Consider the following 14,141-nt stretch of genomic DNA (forward strand, 5'->3'; position numbering starts at 1 on the left):
GAGTGAACCGTTTGGCATCTGTCATTTTTATGTTCAGGGGCCCCAGGGAAGAGAGTAAAGGAGCAGTTACTGCTGTATTCTGTCATTGTCCCCAGGCATCCCTGTTAGGCCGCTACAGCTCCACAGAAGCATGTAGACCACTTCACCAACACCCCCACTCCCGGCCTCCTCCACGGAGCAGTGTGCACGGCACGGCTGACTCTTCTCCACCTGGCTAGGGGGATCCTGAGGACCACATTGCCCCTGCAGTCAGCTCCCACCGCTTTCTGACTTTTTCACAAACTATGGCTGGCATATACCTGAATGAACCAAATCAGAGTCCACCCGGCATGCCTGAGTTTCTGGCCCTCTAGGCTGGCCCTGGAGCATCAGCCCCTCAGCCCATGTGGGGCAGGGAACCCTTGGGTGCTCAGGAGGGATGGTGGGCGTGCACTGGGGAGTCATGGGCTTGGAAAGGCTAACAGGGCTCCTCTCTCTGCCTCTCCAGGATGAAGTGACACCCCCAGCTACATCCGAGGAGGCTCTAGGACCCGCTACAAGGTAAGGCCTGAGCCTCTCCCTGAGCCTCGCGTCCTCTCCCCAACTGGTGACCACTCACCTAATGCACGTGTCACCCTGGGATGGGTTCAGTCCTGCTGAGCACCCAGGGAGAGATGAGAAGATGGAGATGGGGAACTGCAGCCACCCTGCCCACTCCGCCCTGATGGAAAAAGATGCCCTCCTGCCAGTAGGATCCCCTCGGTTTGACTTTTAGGCTGGAAATGGTCTGGGGACATATGGATTGCAGACTTTGGGGAAGGAATGTGCTCAGGGCAGCGTGGGGCGGTGGGGCAGCTGTGGTGGCTAGGCTCAGGTTACCCAGCCTGTGGTGCCCGCTCTCACAGTGCCATTGCCTCCGTGGCAGTGGCTGGCTGTGCCTGGAAGCGCTGCCCAAGCTCTGCCTCAAGAACCGCTGGACTTGAAGGCCCCAGAACCCCAGTACTGCTTTCGCTCCTCGGAGGCTGTGCCACCCCCAGTGGCTTCCTCCGTCCTCCCTAAGAGGGTGGCAGGGAGAAGGCCATGGCCGAGGGCAGGACAGGCTGCCATGTCCTGCCTTTCCTCAGGCATGGGGCTCCCCCCGAAGTCCAAGCACACGGGGCTGCCCAGCCTGGCCCAGCCTTCGCGGGCTGTGTCAGTTCCCCGGGTGGTGGCGCGAGAAACCGCGGGGCCACCGGGCCTCGGGCCCCAGGCAGTGCTGTGTCAGAGGTGACCGGTGGAACGCCAGTGTTATGTAAATAGCGGGGCCTGCCCGGCGGGCGAGCTGGCTGGCTGCAGCCATCCATCATCCCCGCTCGGCGGGGCGGGGGACAGACACGGCACCGTGCGCCTGGCTCCAAACCTGTTTGTTTTCCCTTTGTCTCTCGCATTTCGGGGCCCCGGCTGTGACCGACCGGCTCTGGGTTTTGTCCTACCGGCCCCCTCCCCCGCAAGGAGGATGGGGAAGGGAGGAGATTCCCCGGCTCCCACCGCGGCATCCCTTTCGGACTTCAAAGGCTCCCCCCAGCATTGTCTGCGCTGGCGGGCAGTGGCCCTGAAAACGTGATCAGAGGCGGCCCGGTGTAGGGCAGGCCCGGCCCGCGCCCTGCGCTCTCACTGGGGCCCGTGGATTCCTCCCTTTACCACCAGCACCACCCTGGTTACAGCTCTGTCCCAGGTCCTCTCTGCCTTTCTCTCCCTGGTGCCCCTTCTTGCTCCCTTCTGGCCACTCCCGTCCTCCTCTTAACCATGGCCTCACCCCTGTCTCATGGAGTTGAGAGTTCTAGAATCTTCAGAGCTGCAAGCCTCCATGCCTTCACATGGTCCATGAGGATCTGAGTGCCGTGGAAGGCTCCTCAGGATGCCCCGAGCTAGCACCAGTTCCTGGATATCGGCTTCCCACGCCGCACCTTGTTCTCAGTCCCTTCCTTTTCTCTACCCTCTGATTATGAGAACCTTGCTTCCTCTAGAAACCTCCGCCCATGAGGTCCAGACAGGATAGATACCTCCATCCCCAGGCAGCAGGGTGAAGCCAGACATTCCGTGTCCTGAAATTCCGCCCCAAGTGCTTCCGTTCTCTGGAGCAGGACTTGGTGGCAGACGGGCCACCTTTGACCCACAGTCTGCTTTTATAAATAAAGTTTTATTGGAACACAGCCATGCCTATTTGTTCAGGTATTATCTATGGCTGTTTTCACTCTATACTTGCAGAGATTGTTGAATGGCTACAACAGAGACTGTTGGGCCCACAAAGCCTAAAAGGTTAATAATTTTCTCTCTGGCCTTTAGGGAAAAAGTTTTCCAGCCCCTGCTTGAGAGTTTCTAGCTCCTGTACTTTGCTCTCTCCTCTCTCTTTTTAGAGGTAAAATGTACACAAGAGGAAATTTACCATTGCACCCCTGCTGAGGTATACATTTCCCCGGCCCTACGTCCAGTCCCGAAGCTGTTACAGCCATCGTCCTGCCCTGTGTACATGTCTTCATCGGGACTGCTCTGAGGGGCTGGGTGCATTTGTCTGGGAGCCCAGTGCTCGGGTTGCAGCGCTGCTTGCAGTCCTGGTCTGTTCGGGGGGCTCCCTCCCCCTGCTGTCCTTAAGGCCTCCTTCTCTGCTCAGTCCCTGCCTCAGTCTCAGCTCTTCCTCTCCTCTGCAGCCCCTGCTTCCTCGGAGCTCTTGCCCCCGCTGGTATCCCGGGAGCCCTGCAGTCTTTAGCAAGTTCTCTCACCTCAGATCCACAGCTTCCTCTTTTTTTTTTTTTTTTTGAGACGGAGTCTCGCTCTGTTGCCTAGGCTGGAGTGCAGTGGCATGATCTCGGCTCACTGCAACCTCTGCCCCCAGGTTCAAACAATTCTCCTGCCTCAGCCTCCCAAGTAGCTGGGACTACAGGCGCCCACCACCACACCCAGCTAATTTTTTATATTTTTAGGAAAGATGGGGTTTCACCATATTGGCCAGGCTGGTCTCAAACTCCTGACGTTGTGATCTGCCTGCCTCGGCCTCTCAAAGTGCTGGGATTACAGGCGTGAGCCACCGTGCCCAGCCCTCACAGCTTCCTCTTTTGTAAGGGGAGAATATCTACTTTGCAGGGTTGCTGGGACAAGTGAGTGAGTTGTTGTGGCTGAAAGTGGCTTGCCCGGTACCCACCAGGTAGTTCCCGCCTGCTTGTGCTCCAGAGGCCATCTCTGGGCAGATTCCACAGAGCTCCCTACCCTCTGCCCTGGGGCCCTTGGAGTCTGACCCTATGGAGAAGGGCGGGCTCCTGATTCCAGGGAGTACCTTGGAATAAAAAGCCCCACAGGTCATGGACTGGCAGCCCTGGATCTTCTATTTCTGTGTCAGGGCTCTGGGAAGCGGCATAACCTCTGAGCACCAGTTTCTCTATCTGTAAACTGCTCTCTGCTTCCCAGGCTTGTGGCAAAGAGGGGCTGGGGTGCCTGGGAGAAGCTGTGAAGGCTGTGTTGCCGGGAGCTGCTGAGGGGCAAGCAGGCCGAGGGGGGAGTCCAGGTCTGAGACTGGGTCTATTGGTTGGGGTGGGGGGACCAGGCTGCAGTCTGGCTGAGAAGGACCTGGAGGTTACACAGTGGGTGCTAGCTCTGTCCAGGATCAGGGACCAAGGCCGCCCTGGCCCAGTTCTACTGCTGTGGGCCAAGGTCGGAATCAGGCTCCAAGCCTGAGAGGAAAGGCTGGCAGAGTGGGCAAGGAGACAGAAGCTGCGCCTGCAGTCAGAGGTCTGCTGCAGAGTCTGCTGGGCCTCCTCTCATGCTAGGTCTGCTGCCATCTCTCTTGCTGTCCTCTTTTTGCAGGCTCCTGACCTTTTGTCCATCTCTCTTTCCCCTCCAGGCCTCTTCTCTGCATCCCTCTAGTTCCTCTTTCTCCTTGCCTTCCCACCACCCATAGCACCCCCACAACTCCATGGTGCTCTCTCTCTCTCTCTCTCTCTCTCTCTCTCTCTCTCTCTCTCTCTCTCTCTCCCCTTTTCATCTACTCGGAAGGCTTTACTTTACTTCCTTGTCACCCTAATTGATTGCATTAACCTTTCAGCGTATTGGATTTCCCCGGCATCGTGCAGAGAGCCCTGTGCAATATGCTTATAATCTAAGCCATAATGGACAGTTTGCAGTCAACAAGCCCCTTCTCCCATCGGCCCCGTTGACATCTCTCTTGCCCAGGCCACCGTGGCCACTTCCCCCGCTGGCAGGGGTGGGGCAGTGGAATGGGGCTGGGAGGAGGCAGACACTAACCTGGATCCACCAATGGGGTTCTTGGCCTCCCTCTCCTCCCAGCACTGCCTCCAGCCCTGCGTCTCCCGCTCCAAGCTCCCGGGCCCAGGTCATTGCCAGGCCTCTGGTCTTTGTGATTCCTCTTGGCTTGGCCTTCTGCCCTTGGGACTCTCTGTCTAACAAGTGACTGATGGGGCCAGCTTGGATTTTGTGGGTGAGAGTCCCCTGTTCCACCCAGATGCTTCTCAAAGCAAATTGTTCCTCCTTCCCTTCACTAGCCCGGGAGGCTTTGGGGAAAGACAATGTGGCCACTTCAGGAGGCAGGTGGTGGATAAGAGGAGGGTCTGAGATCTCTGCCCTTCACTGGCCCCTGAGCCAGCGGGAGGCCTCTGTGGACCTGCTGGAAGCTGGGCCTGCTCCTGGAAAGGGTGCAGATGCACAGGGCAGATAGAAAGCAGGGAATCTGCTGAAGCCAAGACAAGAGAGGGATGAAGACCCCACCAGGGCTGGCCGGTGGGGAGCCAGGCAGCAGCAGCTCCTTCCAGCAGGCAAGGAAGCGGGCATGTGTCACCTGGGTGGGGACCTGTCCCCTGCACTCATCTCAGGATTTTGTGATTTGGGTGTGTGGTAGGGGATGTCTCAGTCTTTATTTCCCATCTAATGTTTGACAGTAGCTCTGAGCAGATCCACCTGCCTTCCGCAAAGGAAGAGAGATGCCGCCCAGGCAGTGGGGCCAGAAGCCCAAGAGAAGCCTCCGTAGGCAGGACGGCTTGGCCCAACGGGAGATGGGCTGGGGGAGTAGGGGAAACCGAGACCTGGCTTGTCAGGCTGGTAGGAATGGGCTCCCTCAGGTCAGCTCCTGGATGGGCACCTGTTAGTTCAGCAGGAGGCAGGAAAGCCAGCCCCCTGCCAGTTGCCTTGTCCTAGGGGCTCAGCCCCAGGCCTGAGCCCTGGCCCCGGTCTGTCCCGCCCGAGGCTGCCAGCCCTCAAACCAGCAGCCTGATCGGCCGAGTCTTCATTCATGACAAGATGGGATGTCAGGTTGAATACATTAGTGTCAGGCTGGAGGAGCAGGACGGAAGCTCCCATTAGCCTTAGTGGTACTTCCTCTCTCCCGCACTGTTCTCCCCCCAGCCCTTTGCCCGACATCTCCTCCTTCTGACCGCCCCCCCTCCTCCCATCACTCCATCACTCTGAAGGGCGAGCTTTGGCGAGAGGGAGCTGGACCTAAGTCCTTCCCATCCTCTCCCAAGGATTTTGGGGGTGGGCAGAGGGCACAGCAGGGAGAAGCCAGGCAGAGAATTAAAGTTTGTGATTGTCAGCATCAGGAGAAGCTAAATAACCCTGTAACTAGTATGAAGGTGAATTCACGGTCTGCTGCACACGGAGAATATGAGTGTCTGTGAGACGGGCAGAGTGCGGCATGGGAACCCGCCTGCCACGGTGGGCAGCCTCCTCTCCAGGGACTCAGGCGGGAGGCAGGAGGAGAGCCACACACCCCCTTCCCTGCCAGGGAGTAGCTGCCCAGGAGCCCCACCAGACACCTGGGGCAGTTCAGCTGCTTGACAACCTGCTGGCCCTGGCATCAGGGGCCCAAGTAAACGTTTGTAAGCTCCAACGGTATACACCCATGGACACCAGCCCAGGCCTTGGACTGATCCCTATTAACAGCCAATCCTTACTGAGCACTGACTGTGTGCCGGCTGAGTGCCGTGTGGCAACAACTCTATTCAGGAAGTGCCAATATGAGTCCCCCGTCTTTCCCCCACTTTTTGATAACCACTTTATTGAGGTATCCTTCATATACCATAAATTCACCTTTTTAAAATGTGCAATTCAGTGGTTTTTAGTATATTCACTAGGTTGTACCATCATCACCACTATCTAATTTTAGAACATTTTCATCCCCCCAGAAAGAAACCCTGTACTCGTTAGCAGTCCCTCTCCATCCGCCACCATCGGCAGACCTAGGGTTCTGCTAACGATGATTTCCTTAACATGCTGCGAAGGTAGAGGGTCAGTGCCTGGGTTCACGGAGCAGAGCCCGTGGAAGATGGAGCTGGGGTGTGAACCCAGGTACTGAGACTCCAGAGCTGGTGCTTCATGAGGGATTGCTTGATGTCCTGGCTGACCCCTACCCCACCCCTGACACACACGTGCCTATCATGTGTGTCTGACAGTTCAGGCTCAGGCGTGTACATACACCATCCAAACACCAAGACCCAGGCAGGAGCACACGTGTCTTCTTCCCAGGTACGCTGGCAACTCCACATAGAAAACGTCATACCTGCCATAAGGACAGCCAGCCTCCCCTCCTGGGACCCCTCCCTCTGCTTCTCCCAGCCTTGCTCCTAGAAGGGAGACTTGGCGCAGGAACCAGCAGCAACAGGGTAGCTGAAGTAGCCAGAGAAACCTAAGTGGTTTCAGAGCTTAAAATGAGAAATCCCGTATCTCCTGCAGCTGATCATTGTAACTGAGACAAAATGCCAACCCGACATTCCAGAACAGGTCCCCGCCCGGGCTGGGGCCACAGGCTGGGCCAGGCCCACAGGGCAACCCAACTAGCCCAGTTCCCTGCTTCATACTCTCTCTCTCTCTCTCTGTCTCTGTCTCTCTTTCTCTCTCTATCTGTCTCTCTTTTTATCTCTCTCTCTCTTTCTCTGGCTCTCTTTCTCTGTCTCTGTCTCTGCTTCTCTTCTGTTCCTTCTCACCTTTTTCTTCCCATCTACCTCTCTGCTCTCACACTCCACGTTTCCACCCCAAAACTTTTTTTAAAAGTTTTTGTGGCCACACTCTTGAACTCACAAAAATTTGGGAATTAATGTGAAACCGTCGCTGTTTCTGATAAGAGAAACCTACAAGGGCGAGACAAAAGGGAAGGGAAACACAAGGGAATCAGCCTGTTGGATTTTGGTTTGGGGTTTTTTTCCTCCTTCTTCTCTCTCCCTCCAAAGCGGAGGATCCGGCCGGGCCAGTTTGGATATTTATTAAGAAAAAGCCAAAGATAATTAACTTTTTTGTTTTTGTTTTGTTTGCGGGTGCCTCCCCTGCTGGCACTCCTGGCTGCCTGGCAAATTAAACCTGCTCCCGGCTCCCTGGGTGCTGGGCTGACGGCAAGACTTCTGCCGACTGTCCTGGATCTGCCAGGGCTGCCAGCTGCCCACCCAAACACCTACCTTGACTTTCAGACCTTGGGTCACTTTATGCCCCCACCGATGCCACCTCCCCAGGTTCTACTGACTCTGAGAGCAGCTTTTAGAGCAGGGTAAGTGGGATGTGGGGGTGGGGGGAGAGGAGGGGCTACTGTTTGGGGTTGTGGCCAGCACTTCCCTAAAAGGAAATGGGGGGAAAGTGTGAGCCTCTCCCAGGGCACAAGGGCGTTCCTTCTGGCCAGTTCAGGGCCGTTGACTTCCCAGGAGAGGGTAAGGAGAACGGAGGATGAGCTGGAAGTGCAGGGAGAGGCCAGATTTGGGCCATGTCGATCCCCAGCTCTTCTCCCTGGAGGCTGGTACACTGCCAGGCCTCACAGGCCCCTGAGAACACCCTGGAGCAAGCAGCCTCTGGACCATGGAGCCATGCTGTGATACCCATCCACCCCCAACCCCAGGTTCCATCCTGCTCACACCCCCAACCCAGGCCAGGCCATGGGTGCGGGGGCGGGGGGCAGCTGAGTGGCTAGACAGCCTGTGCTTGGGTAAGAGCTGGCTGCCTCCTGTCCGCTGTCCTGGAGCCACACAGAGCCCCGAGGCCAAGCTGTGACCTAAGCCTGAGCCCAATTCATGGGCCAAGAAGGTGACGCTGGGAGTTAGAGGCTTCCTGGTAAGAGACAGAGCTGAGGACTTCTCAGGAGCCAGGAGAGCCCACAAGAGGAAGGCCAGTGTGGAGGAGCTCGCTGGGGTTGGAGGTGCGGCTCGCCCCTCTGTTAAGCCAGTCCCCCTCAGCCCTCCCCTGCCAGGGCCCCTCCTTGGTCCCTTGGCTTCATCCCCAGCTGGACAAGTACGCAGCAGTGGTGAGCCTCTTCCAGGTGGGGAGGCTGCTTCGGAGCCGGCCACAGAGAAGAGGGCATTTTTCAAGGATTTTGCTGGCCCTTTTTTTTTTCTCTGAAATATAAGGATGTGCAATTTTTTTGGTTTCAATTTAGCATTGGAGAATTTTATAATTTAGTAATTAAAATCTCTGATAGGCTTTAGAAATTGCGGCTAATTGAATTTAATGGGAAGATGATTTTCAATTTTATTTGATTACCGGGACCCCTGGCATCGGTATTTATGGGAAAAAAATGGGAAATGTGCTGTGTGGGCTAAGATGGCATAATTGAATTAGGGATAATCGGATTTCTCCGTCATGAATTTCACTATAATTTTCCTATAATTTTCCATTAGATATCTAGTTTACAAATATTCACAAAGAAATGAAGCTCTTTCGGAATGGAGATTGCTGGCTAACAGGATTACGGGGCCGAGCGTGCGGCTGTGCCAGCCCCTCTCCTGCCATAATGCAATCCGTGCGTCTGCCTTACACTCGGCGCGGCCCTCGCTCCGCCACCCACGCTGTGGCTCCTTTCTCCCCTTTGTTTCCTTCTCATCCTGTTGACCCCCTGCCCCAACACCCACCTGTCTGTGGCCCACGACCTCCTGTGCCCGTGGCCGTGCCGTGGTGCCTTGGCTCTGCCCTCCCTCGGGCCCCACGCTTCCCGTCCACTTCGCTGGCTCACAGTTTTCCCGATACCCTCCCTCCATCGGCCCCGGAGCGGGCTCACACGCAAACACACGGACTCCATCGCAGGTGCGAACATGCTTGTTCGCAGGCACACGCAGTCCTTTGGCCAAGGCTTCTGTGCCCTGGCCCAGTCGCCTCAGATGGAACCAGTTTATTGGGATCCTGGGGTGGGGTGCCAGAACAAAAGGAGCTTTGTTCAAGTTTATGTGAAAGTTACAAATTCAAAATGAGAGCAGATAAAGCATGAGATACCTGGTGTGTAAACAGGCTGGTGAGTGAGAAGGCTCCAGGCTGGGGAGGGAGAGAGAGTGAGTGGGCAACCTGGGGGTGCGGGCGGGGGGAAAGGAACCAGCGATGGCAGTGTGACAGGAAGGGCGGATGGCTTTCCTTGGTGCTGAGGTGGGGAGCCTGGGTTGGGGGAGACCGCTGGGTTGCCTTCCACTCTTCTTTTTCTCTTGCGAGTGGGCTGTCTCAGGAGGAGCTGGAGGCTCTGGGTCCGGGGACTCAAGACCAGGAGAGATTATGGCATTGGATCTCCATCCCTTGAGTCCCAGACATGAAGGTCCTCACTGTGGCCTGGTTTTGGGGTCTCAGGTATCACCATGTTGGAGTCCTCAAGGCAAAGATGGGCCATAGCCTCAAAAGAGACTTCTCCTCTTGGTACGAGCAGATACACTCAGAGAGAGAGACAGAGAAGGGGGGGGCGCATAATCTGGGGACCCCTCCATGACACAGCCTCTGACTCACACCCCACGACCTCGAAGCCTCCGCCTTCTTCTCTGACCTTCATAAATCGTTGCACTCCGAGTTGGCCTGTTTCTTGCTTCTCTGACCCCTACTCCTCCAAGAGGAAGGCCTTTTCCTCTTGGGCAGGGCCCACTCGACCTGTGGCTACCTGGCCAGGGACTTGACAGAACGGAGGTTTTCCAGGCATCCCCACACCTCCCTCCACCGCTGGCTGCTGTCCCCCAAGCTCTTTCGAGTCCTGTCCCTTCCGCCATTCCTCTACAGCCTTTGTCTACCTGAGGCCCCGGAGTTACTGGGTGGCCAATCCAGGTGGTCCTGCCTGGGCAGCTAGAGGGAATATGCTTCCTTTTCCCCTCCACACCCTCCCCAGGGGTCAGGCTCTGACCACTGTCAGCTGCAGCCGAGGAGGACATTCCGAGCCAGCCAGTGGCTGTGTGGGTCACGTATGCAAGGAGCTCCCCATCTGTGCAGACATCTTCAAATGCACCCAGAAATCACCTCTTCTACCCCTTGCCTCCAGGCTTCCTCCTACACACAGTTGCCCAGACAGGACAGCAGAGGCTCAGGATTGTGGTGGGGATTGATCACTTGCTGTCACCAGCCAGAGCTGCAAGCCTGTTGTTACGATTCCTTGCTTTGGGGAGTCACTGGGGGCAACACCCAGAGGCATGTGTGTACCCCCCAGCGGTCCTGGACACAGATGCCCTCTCTGAGATCCCATGTAGGGAGCAGAGGCACACAGTCCTCTGTGCTGGGTGCCCGGTACAGGCAGTCATACTCCCAGGCTTAGACTTGGGGTAGTTTTGTTCCCTTATTCGAGGTTTTGGGACCAGGGGCAGCTCAATAAGGTTTCTGGGCCTCTCCAGCTGCTGTTCCTATGTAGGGATGGGTTGGGGAATTACAGAGCCAATGGGGCTGTGTGACGGCCAGGAGTGGGGACGGCCAGGAAGGCAGTGAGAAGGGCAGTGGAGTAGGGGAGGGATGCCCAGCTCCCTTCGAGGCCATTTAGAACTATAGAGCAAGCAGGAAAAAAGGAGAAAAATGAGGGGAAAGTAGGAGAAAGAGTAGATTGTTAACTCCCTGATGTCTTTGCCCCAAGGCCTCCCTGGCCCCTCCCTTTGCAAAATAGAAATTATTGCAAAAATAGGCCAGCGCCATGTTGCTGGATGCTGTCCAAAGACCAGGGAAGCCTGGGCCCTGCTCCCCTCCCCTCATCTGAAGGCAGTGTGGCCCCTCCTGAAAGATGAGCGTGGGGAGAGGTGAGGAGGGCAGCAGGATAGGTGAAGAAGGGACGGAGAGCCAGGTCCTTCCTTAGCAAGGCTGCCCAAGGCCCTGCTCACCCCACCGTCTCTTTCCGTGAGCCCCTCTGGGCCGGATGGGTCACTTAGGTCACCAACATTTAAGGACTCTCAAAATATATAGCTGCAGCAGGGACATCTGGGTATGTCCCATGGTACACCGTGCATGGTGGGGAGACCCCTCAAACTGCCCTCTCTGGCAGAAAAGGAGGAGGAGCAAGGGGAGCACAAAGCGCCTGGCTGGCCATGGGCTGGCAGGATATGAGGTTCCACGTTGAAGGGGACAGGGCCTGGCCCCAGAGCCCGACGCGGTGGTGGGGCGGGGGGCGTGGGGAGGAGGAGGAGCCGCGATGTGCCTCAGACTCCCTGGTTGAGGGTGCTTGTGCTCTGGTGAGCACCCTTCCTAGGGCAGAGGCCAGAGGGACAAGGTAGGGAGGAAGCCCAAGTGATGGCCGGGATCATGGGTCGGGGGCTGTGGGGGAAGAGGGGCGCCGATCTCCATTCATCTGGCCTGCAGGGCAGATGGCCCAACTTTGAGGGAGGAGCGGGGAGAAAGACCGAAAGACCGGGGAGGCTCTGGGAGGACACTTGGACCAGTTTTAAGGGCAAAACCAAAGCAACGTGGAGGAGACCCCAGGGCGTGTCCCAGGCCGGCGCTCGTCAGGCCCAGGGCTGGGGACGAGCGGGATGCGAGGGCACGCGGGCCCGACTGCGCTCTGACCCGCCTCGCCCCGCACTCCTGTTCCTCCAGCTCCAAGAGCCGCCACTGCTGTGAGGGGAACACGAAATCCCTGTGCTACCCAAGGAGCCCCGAGCCCGCAGGCAGCGGGCAGGGGAGCGCGCGGCCCGGCGGGCGCGGCCCCGCGGCGCCTCACACCTGCGCCCGCCCTCGCGGAAAAGTTAGCGCGGCCGCGCGGGGCGTAGGGAAGGCGCGCGCGGCGGCCGTCGGTCGCGCTCGCGGGGCCCGAGCGGCCGCTGGGAGCGTGCGAGTGCGCGCGCGGCCGCCGGCGGCCGGCAAGAGTGGGCGCGTGCCCGCGGGCGCCGTCCTCCGGCCGCGCTCCCCGCCCCGCGCCGAGTCCCCTCCCGCCAGCTCTGAGCGCAAGTCCCCGCCCCCTCCTCCCGGAGCCAGAGGTTTGGGGAATCGCAGAGCCAATGGGGCCGGTCGCCCTGGCAGTGCGGCGCGGGCGCGCGCAGGGGCGCGCGCGGCGGGGGCGCGCGGCGGGGGGCGCGAGCGAGCGCGAGCCCATTCACTCCGGCACCGGGCGGCGGGCGGGCGGCGGGCGGGCGCACCGGGCGGCGGCGGCGGCGGTGGCGGCGGCGGCGGGGCCGCGCTCTGCTCTTTCACCTGCCGGGGCCGGCGCGGGCCGGGCCGAGGAGGCGGTGCCGCGGCCGCCCTGCCAATCACCGCGGCTCCTGGCAGCGCCCCCGGCCGCGCCCGCCCGCCCGCTCCCTCCTGCCAAACTGTTACCCTGAGTGTTACCGGCAGGAGCAATGACATCAGGGCTTTAAAACAACTTGTTATTCGGGGAGTAATCAGTTGCAATTAGGCATTAATTAAGTATTATGAAAGTTGATTATTTAAGTGAATTCGGCTTTCGACTCTCCGACTATGGTGAGTACCGGGCGCGGGCGGGGGAGGCCCGGGGGCCGCGGTCTTGGGCGGCGACCCGGGCGCGGGGCGCTGGCGGCGGGACGGGGGCGCCTCTGGGCCTCGCGGATCCCCCGGCCCGGGCCCCCAAGCCGGGGCCGCGCCGGCCGAGAGTTGCTGCCTTAGTTGGAGAAACTCGGGCTGCGCGGAGCCGCGGGCGCGTGCGGGGCCGAGCGTGAGAAGCGGGCGGCGCGGAGGAGAAAGTTTCTCCGCCGCGGCCTCGGCACCCGCCCGGGACGGGCCGCTCCTGCGGGGCGGGGGGCGCGCGGGGCGGGCGGCTGGGGTCCCGCGAGACGCTAACCCGGTGTTTCTTCTCTCCCGGTCTTCCCCTGGTGGCGTTCCGCGAAGAGTTTGGGACCAAGGAGAAGAGAATGGATCTTGGAACAGGTACCGGCCGGTGGGAACGTAGGGGCGGCTCTTTCACTTTTCTTTCGCTTCTTTTACGGAAGTTCTTATTTTTAGCCCAATGAGGTGGCGGCGGGGCCGGGTGGGGGCCGGGAGGGTCGGGGCGGCTGCCTCCCAGCGTCCCGGCCTCGGGATCGGCGACTTCTGAGGCTGTTGTTGTTGTTATTTGCCACTTGCTTAGAGGCTGTGACTAATGTGATGCTTGTCATTATGAAAGAACCGAGAGGAGCAGGAGCTGGGGGGCACCCAGAGAGAGGATTTAGGGGGTTTTTGTGGGGTTTTTGTTCTCCGTGTTTTTTGTATGGCTTCGTGTTTTTTTCTGTGTGCCTTTTTTTTTTTTTTTTTTTGTTCTCTGCAAAGATCTTTGTGTGTCTGGCTGTGGGGTGTGTGTTTTTATTTTTTTAGTGGGGGGTGGTTTAGTTTTTGAAAGCAGCGTCCTGTTGGGAAAGGTGGTTAGTCTGGTTTCGGGGCGACTGTCTCAAGGTAAAGGAATTTAATTTATTTGGGACAAGGCTGTGTCGGATGATCAAGCTGCTTATTATGGCTAATGAGTATTTTTCACCTGAGAATCTGTGGGGTGAGGTGGCTGCTATCAGTTCAAAGTGAGGGGCCCTGGACTGTCTCCCACCCACCTCTTTAGCCCCCACCCTGGGGGGTGGTGCCGGACCAGAAGGACTACTCAGCGTAGGCATCTAGGTTTTGGGGGCCTCCTGTGGGACAAGGCCGGGGGTTCCAGGAGGCCTGGTGCTCGCCTGGGGCAGTTTATCCTGAGATTTTGGTGTTTTCTTGGTTTTAATCTAATTCTTTCCAGTGTTTTTGCCTTCAGCTCTTGAGGGCTTCCCATGGGCCCTGGCTATTGAAACCAAATTTTGACCAGGACCCTTACATGCGAGGCTTACAAAAGCAGCTGTCTTCTTCAATGTTTTAAAAGAAACAAACAGCCCGATCGTTCGTTGAGACTGATCTCCGAACTCTCCTGGTTCATTGATGGGATAGGTGATACTGGTGGCTGTTAGCGTTGTTGTTTATAATAGGCCCAAGTTCACAGCATCGGCCCTTGGGACCCATGAGCTGATATCTAACCTTCTAAG

The 14,141-nt window shown here is 58.1% G+C and overlaps 1 protein-coding gene across 2 annotated transcripts in view; it reads left to right on the forward strand.

Annotated features, from left to right (window-relative positions):
- The window catches only part of CASZ1 (castor zinc finger 1), a 122,437-nt gene that overhangs the window by 54,469 nt on the left and 53,827 nt on the right, over positions 1–14,141 (forward strand). Inside the window, exons 2-3 of one of the 2 annotated variants that reach the window (XM_007980592.3) lie at positions 488–540; positions 12,994–13,032. In XM_007980592.3, the coding sequence (XP_007978783.3) occupies positions 13,017–13,032 (16 nt within the window). In that variant the 5' untranslated portion in view covers positions 488–540; positions 12,994–13,016. Of the gene's footprint in view, positions 1–487; positions 541–12,362; positions 12,610–12,993; positions 13,033–14,141 lie in introns of those variants that run through there. The other variant, XM_007980591.3, reaches the window with a different exon arrangement.

The sequence above is a fragment of the Chlorocebus sabaeus genome, chromosome 20 (assembly GCF_047675955.1).
Source record: "Chlorocebus sabaeus isolate Y175 chromosome 20, mChlSab1.0.hap1, whole genome shotgun sequence".
Lineage (NCBI taxonomy): Eukaryota > Metazoa > Chordata > Mammalia > Primates > Cercopithecidae > Chlorocebus > Chlorocebus sabaeus.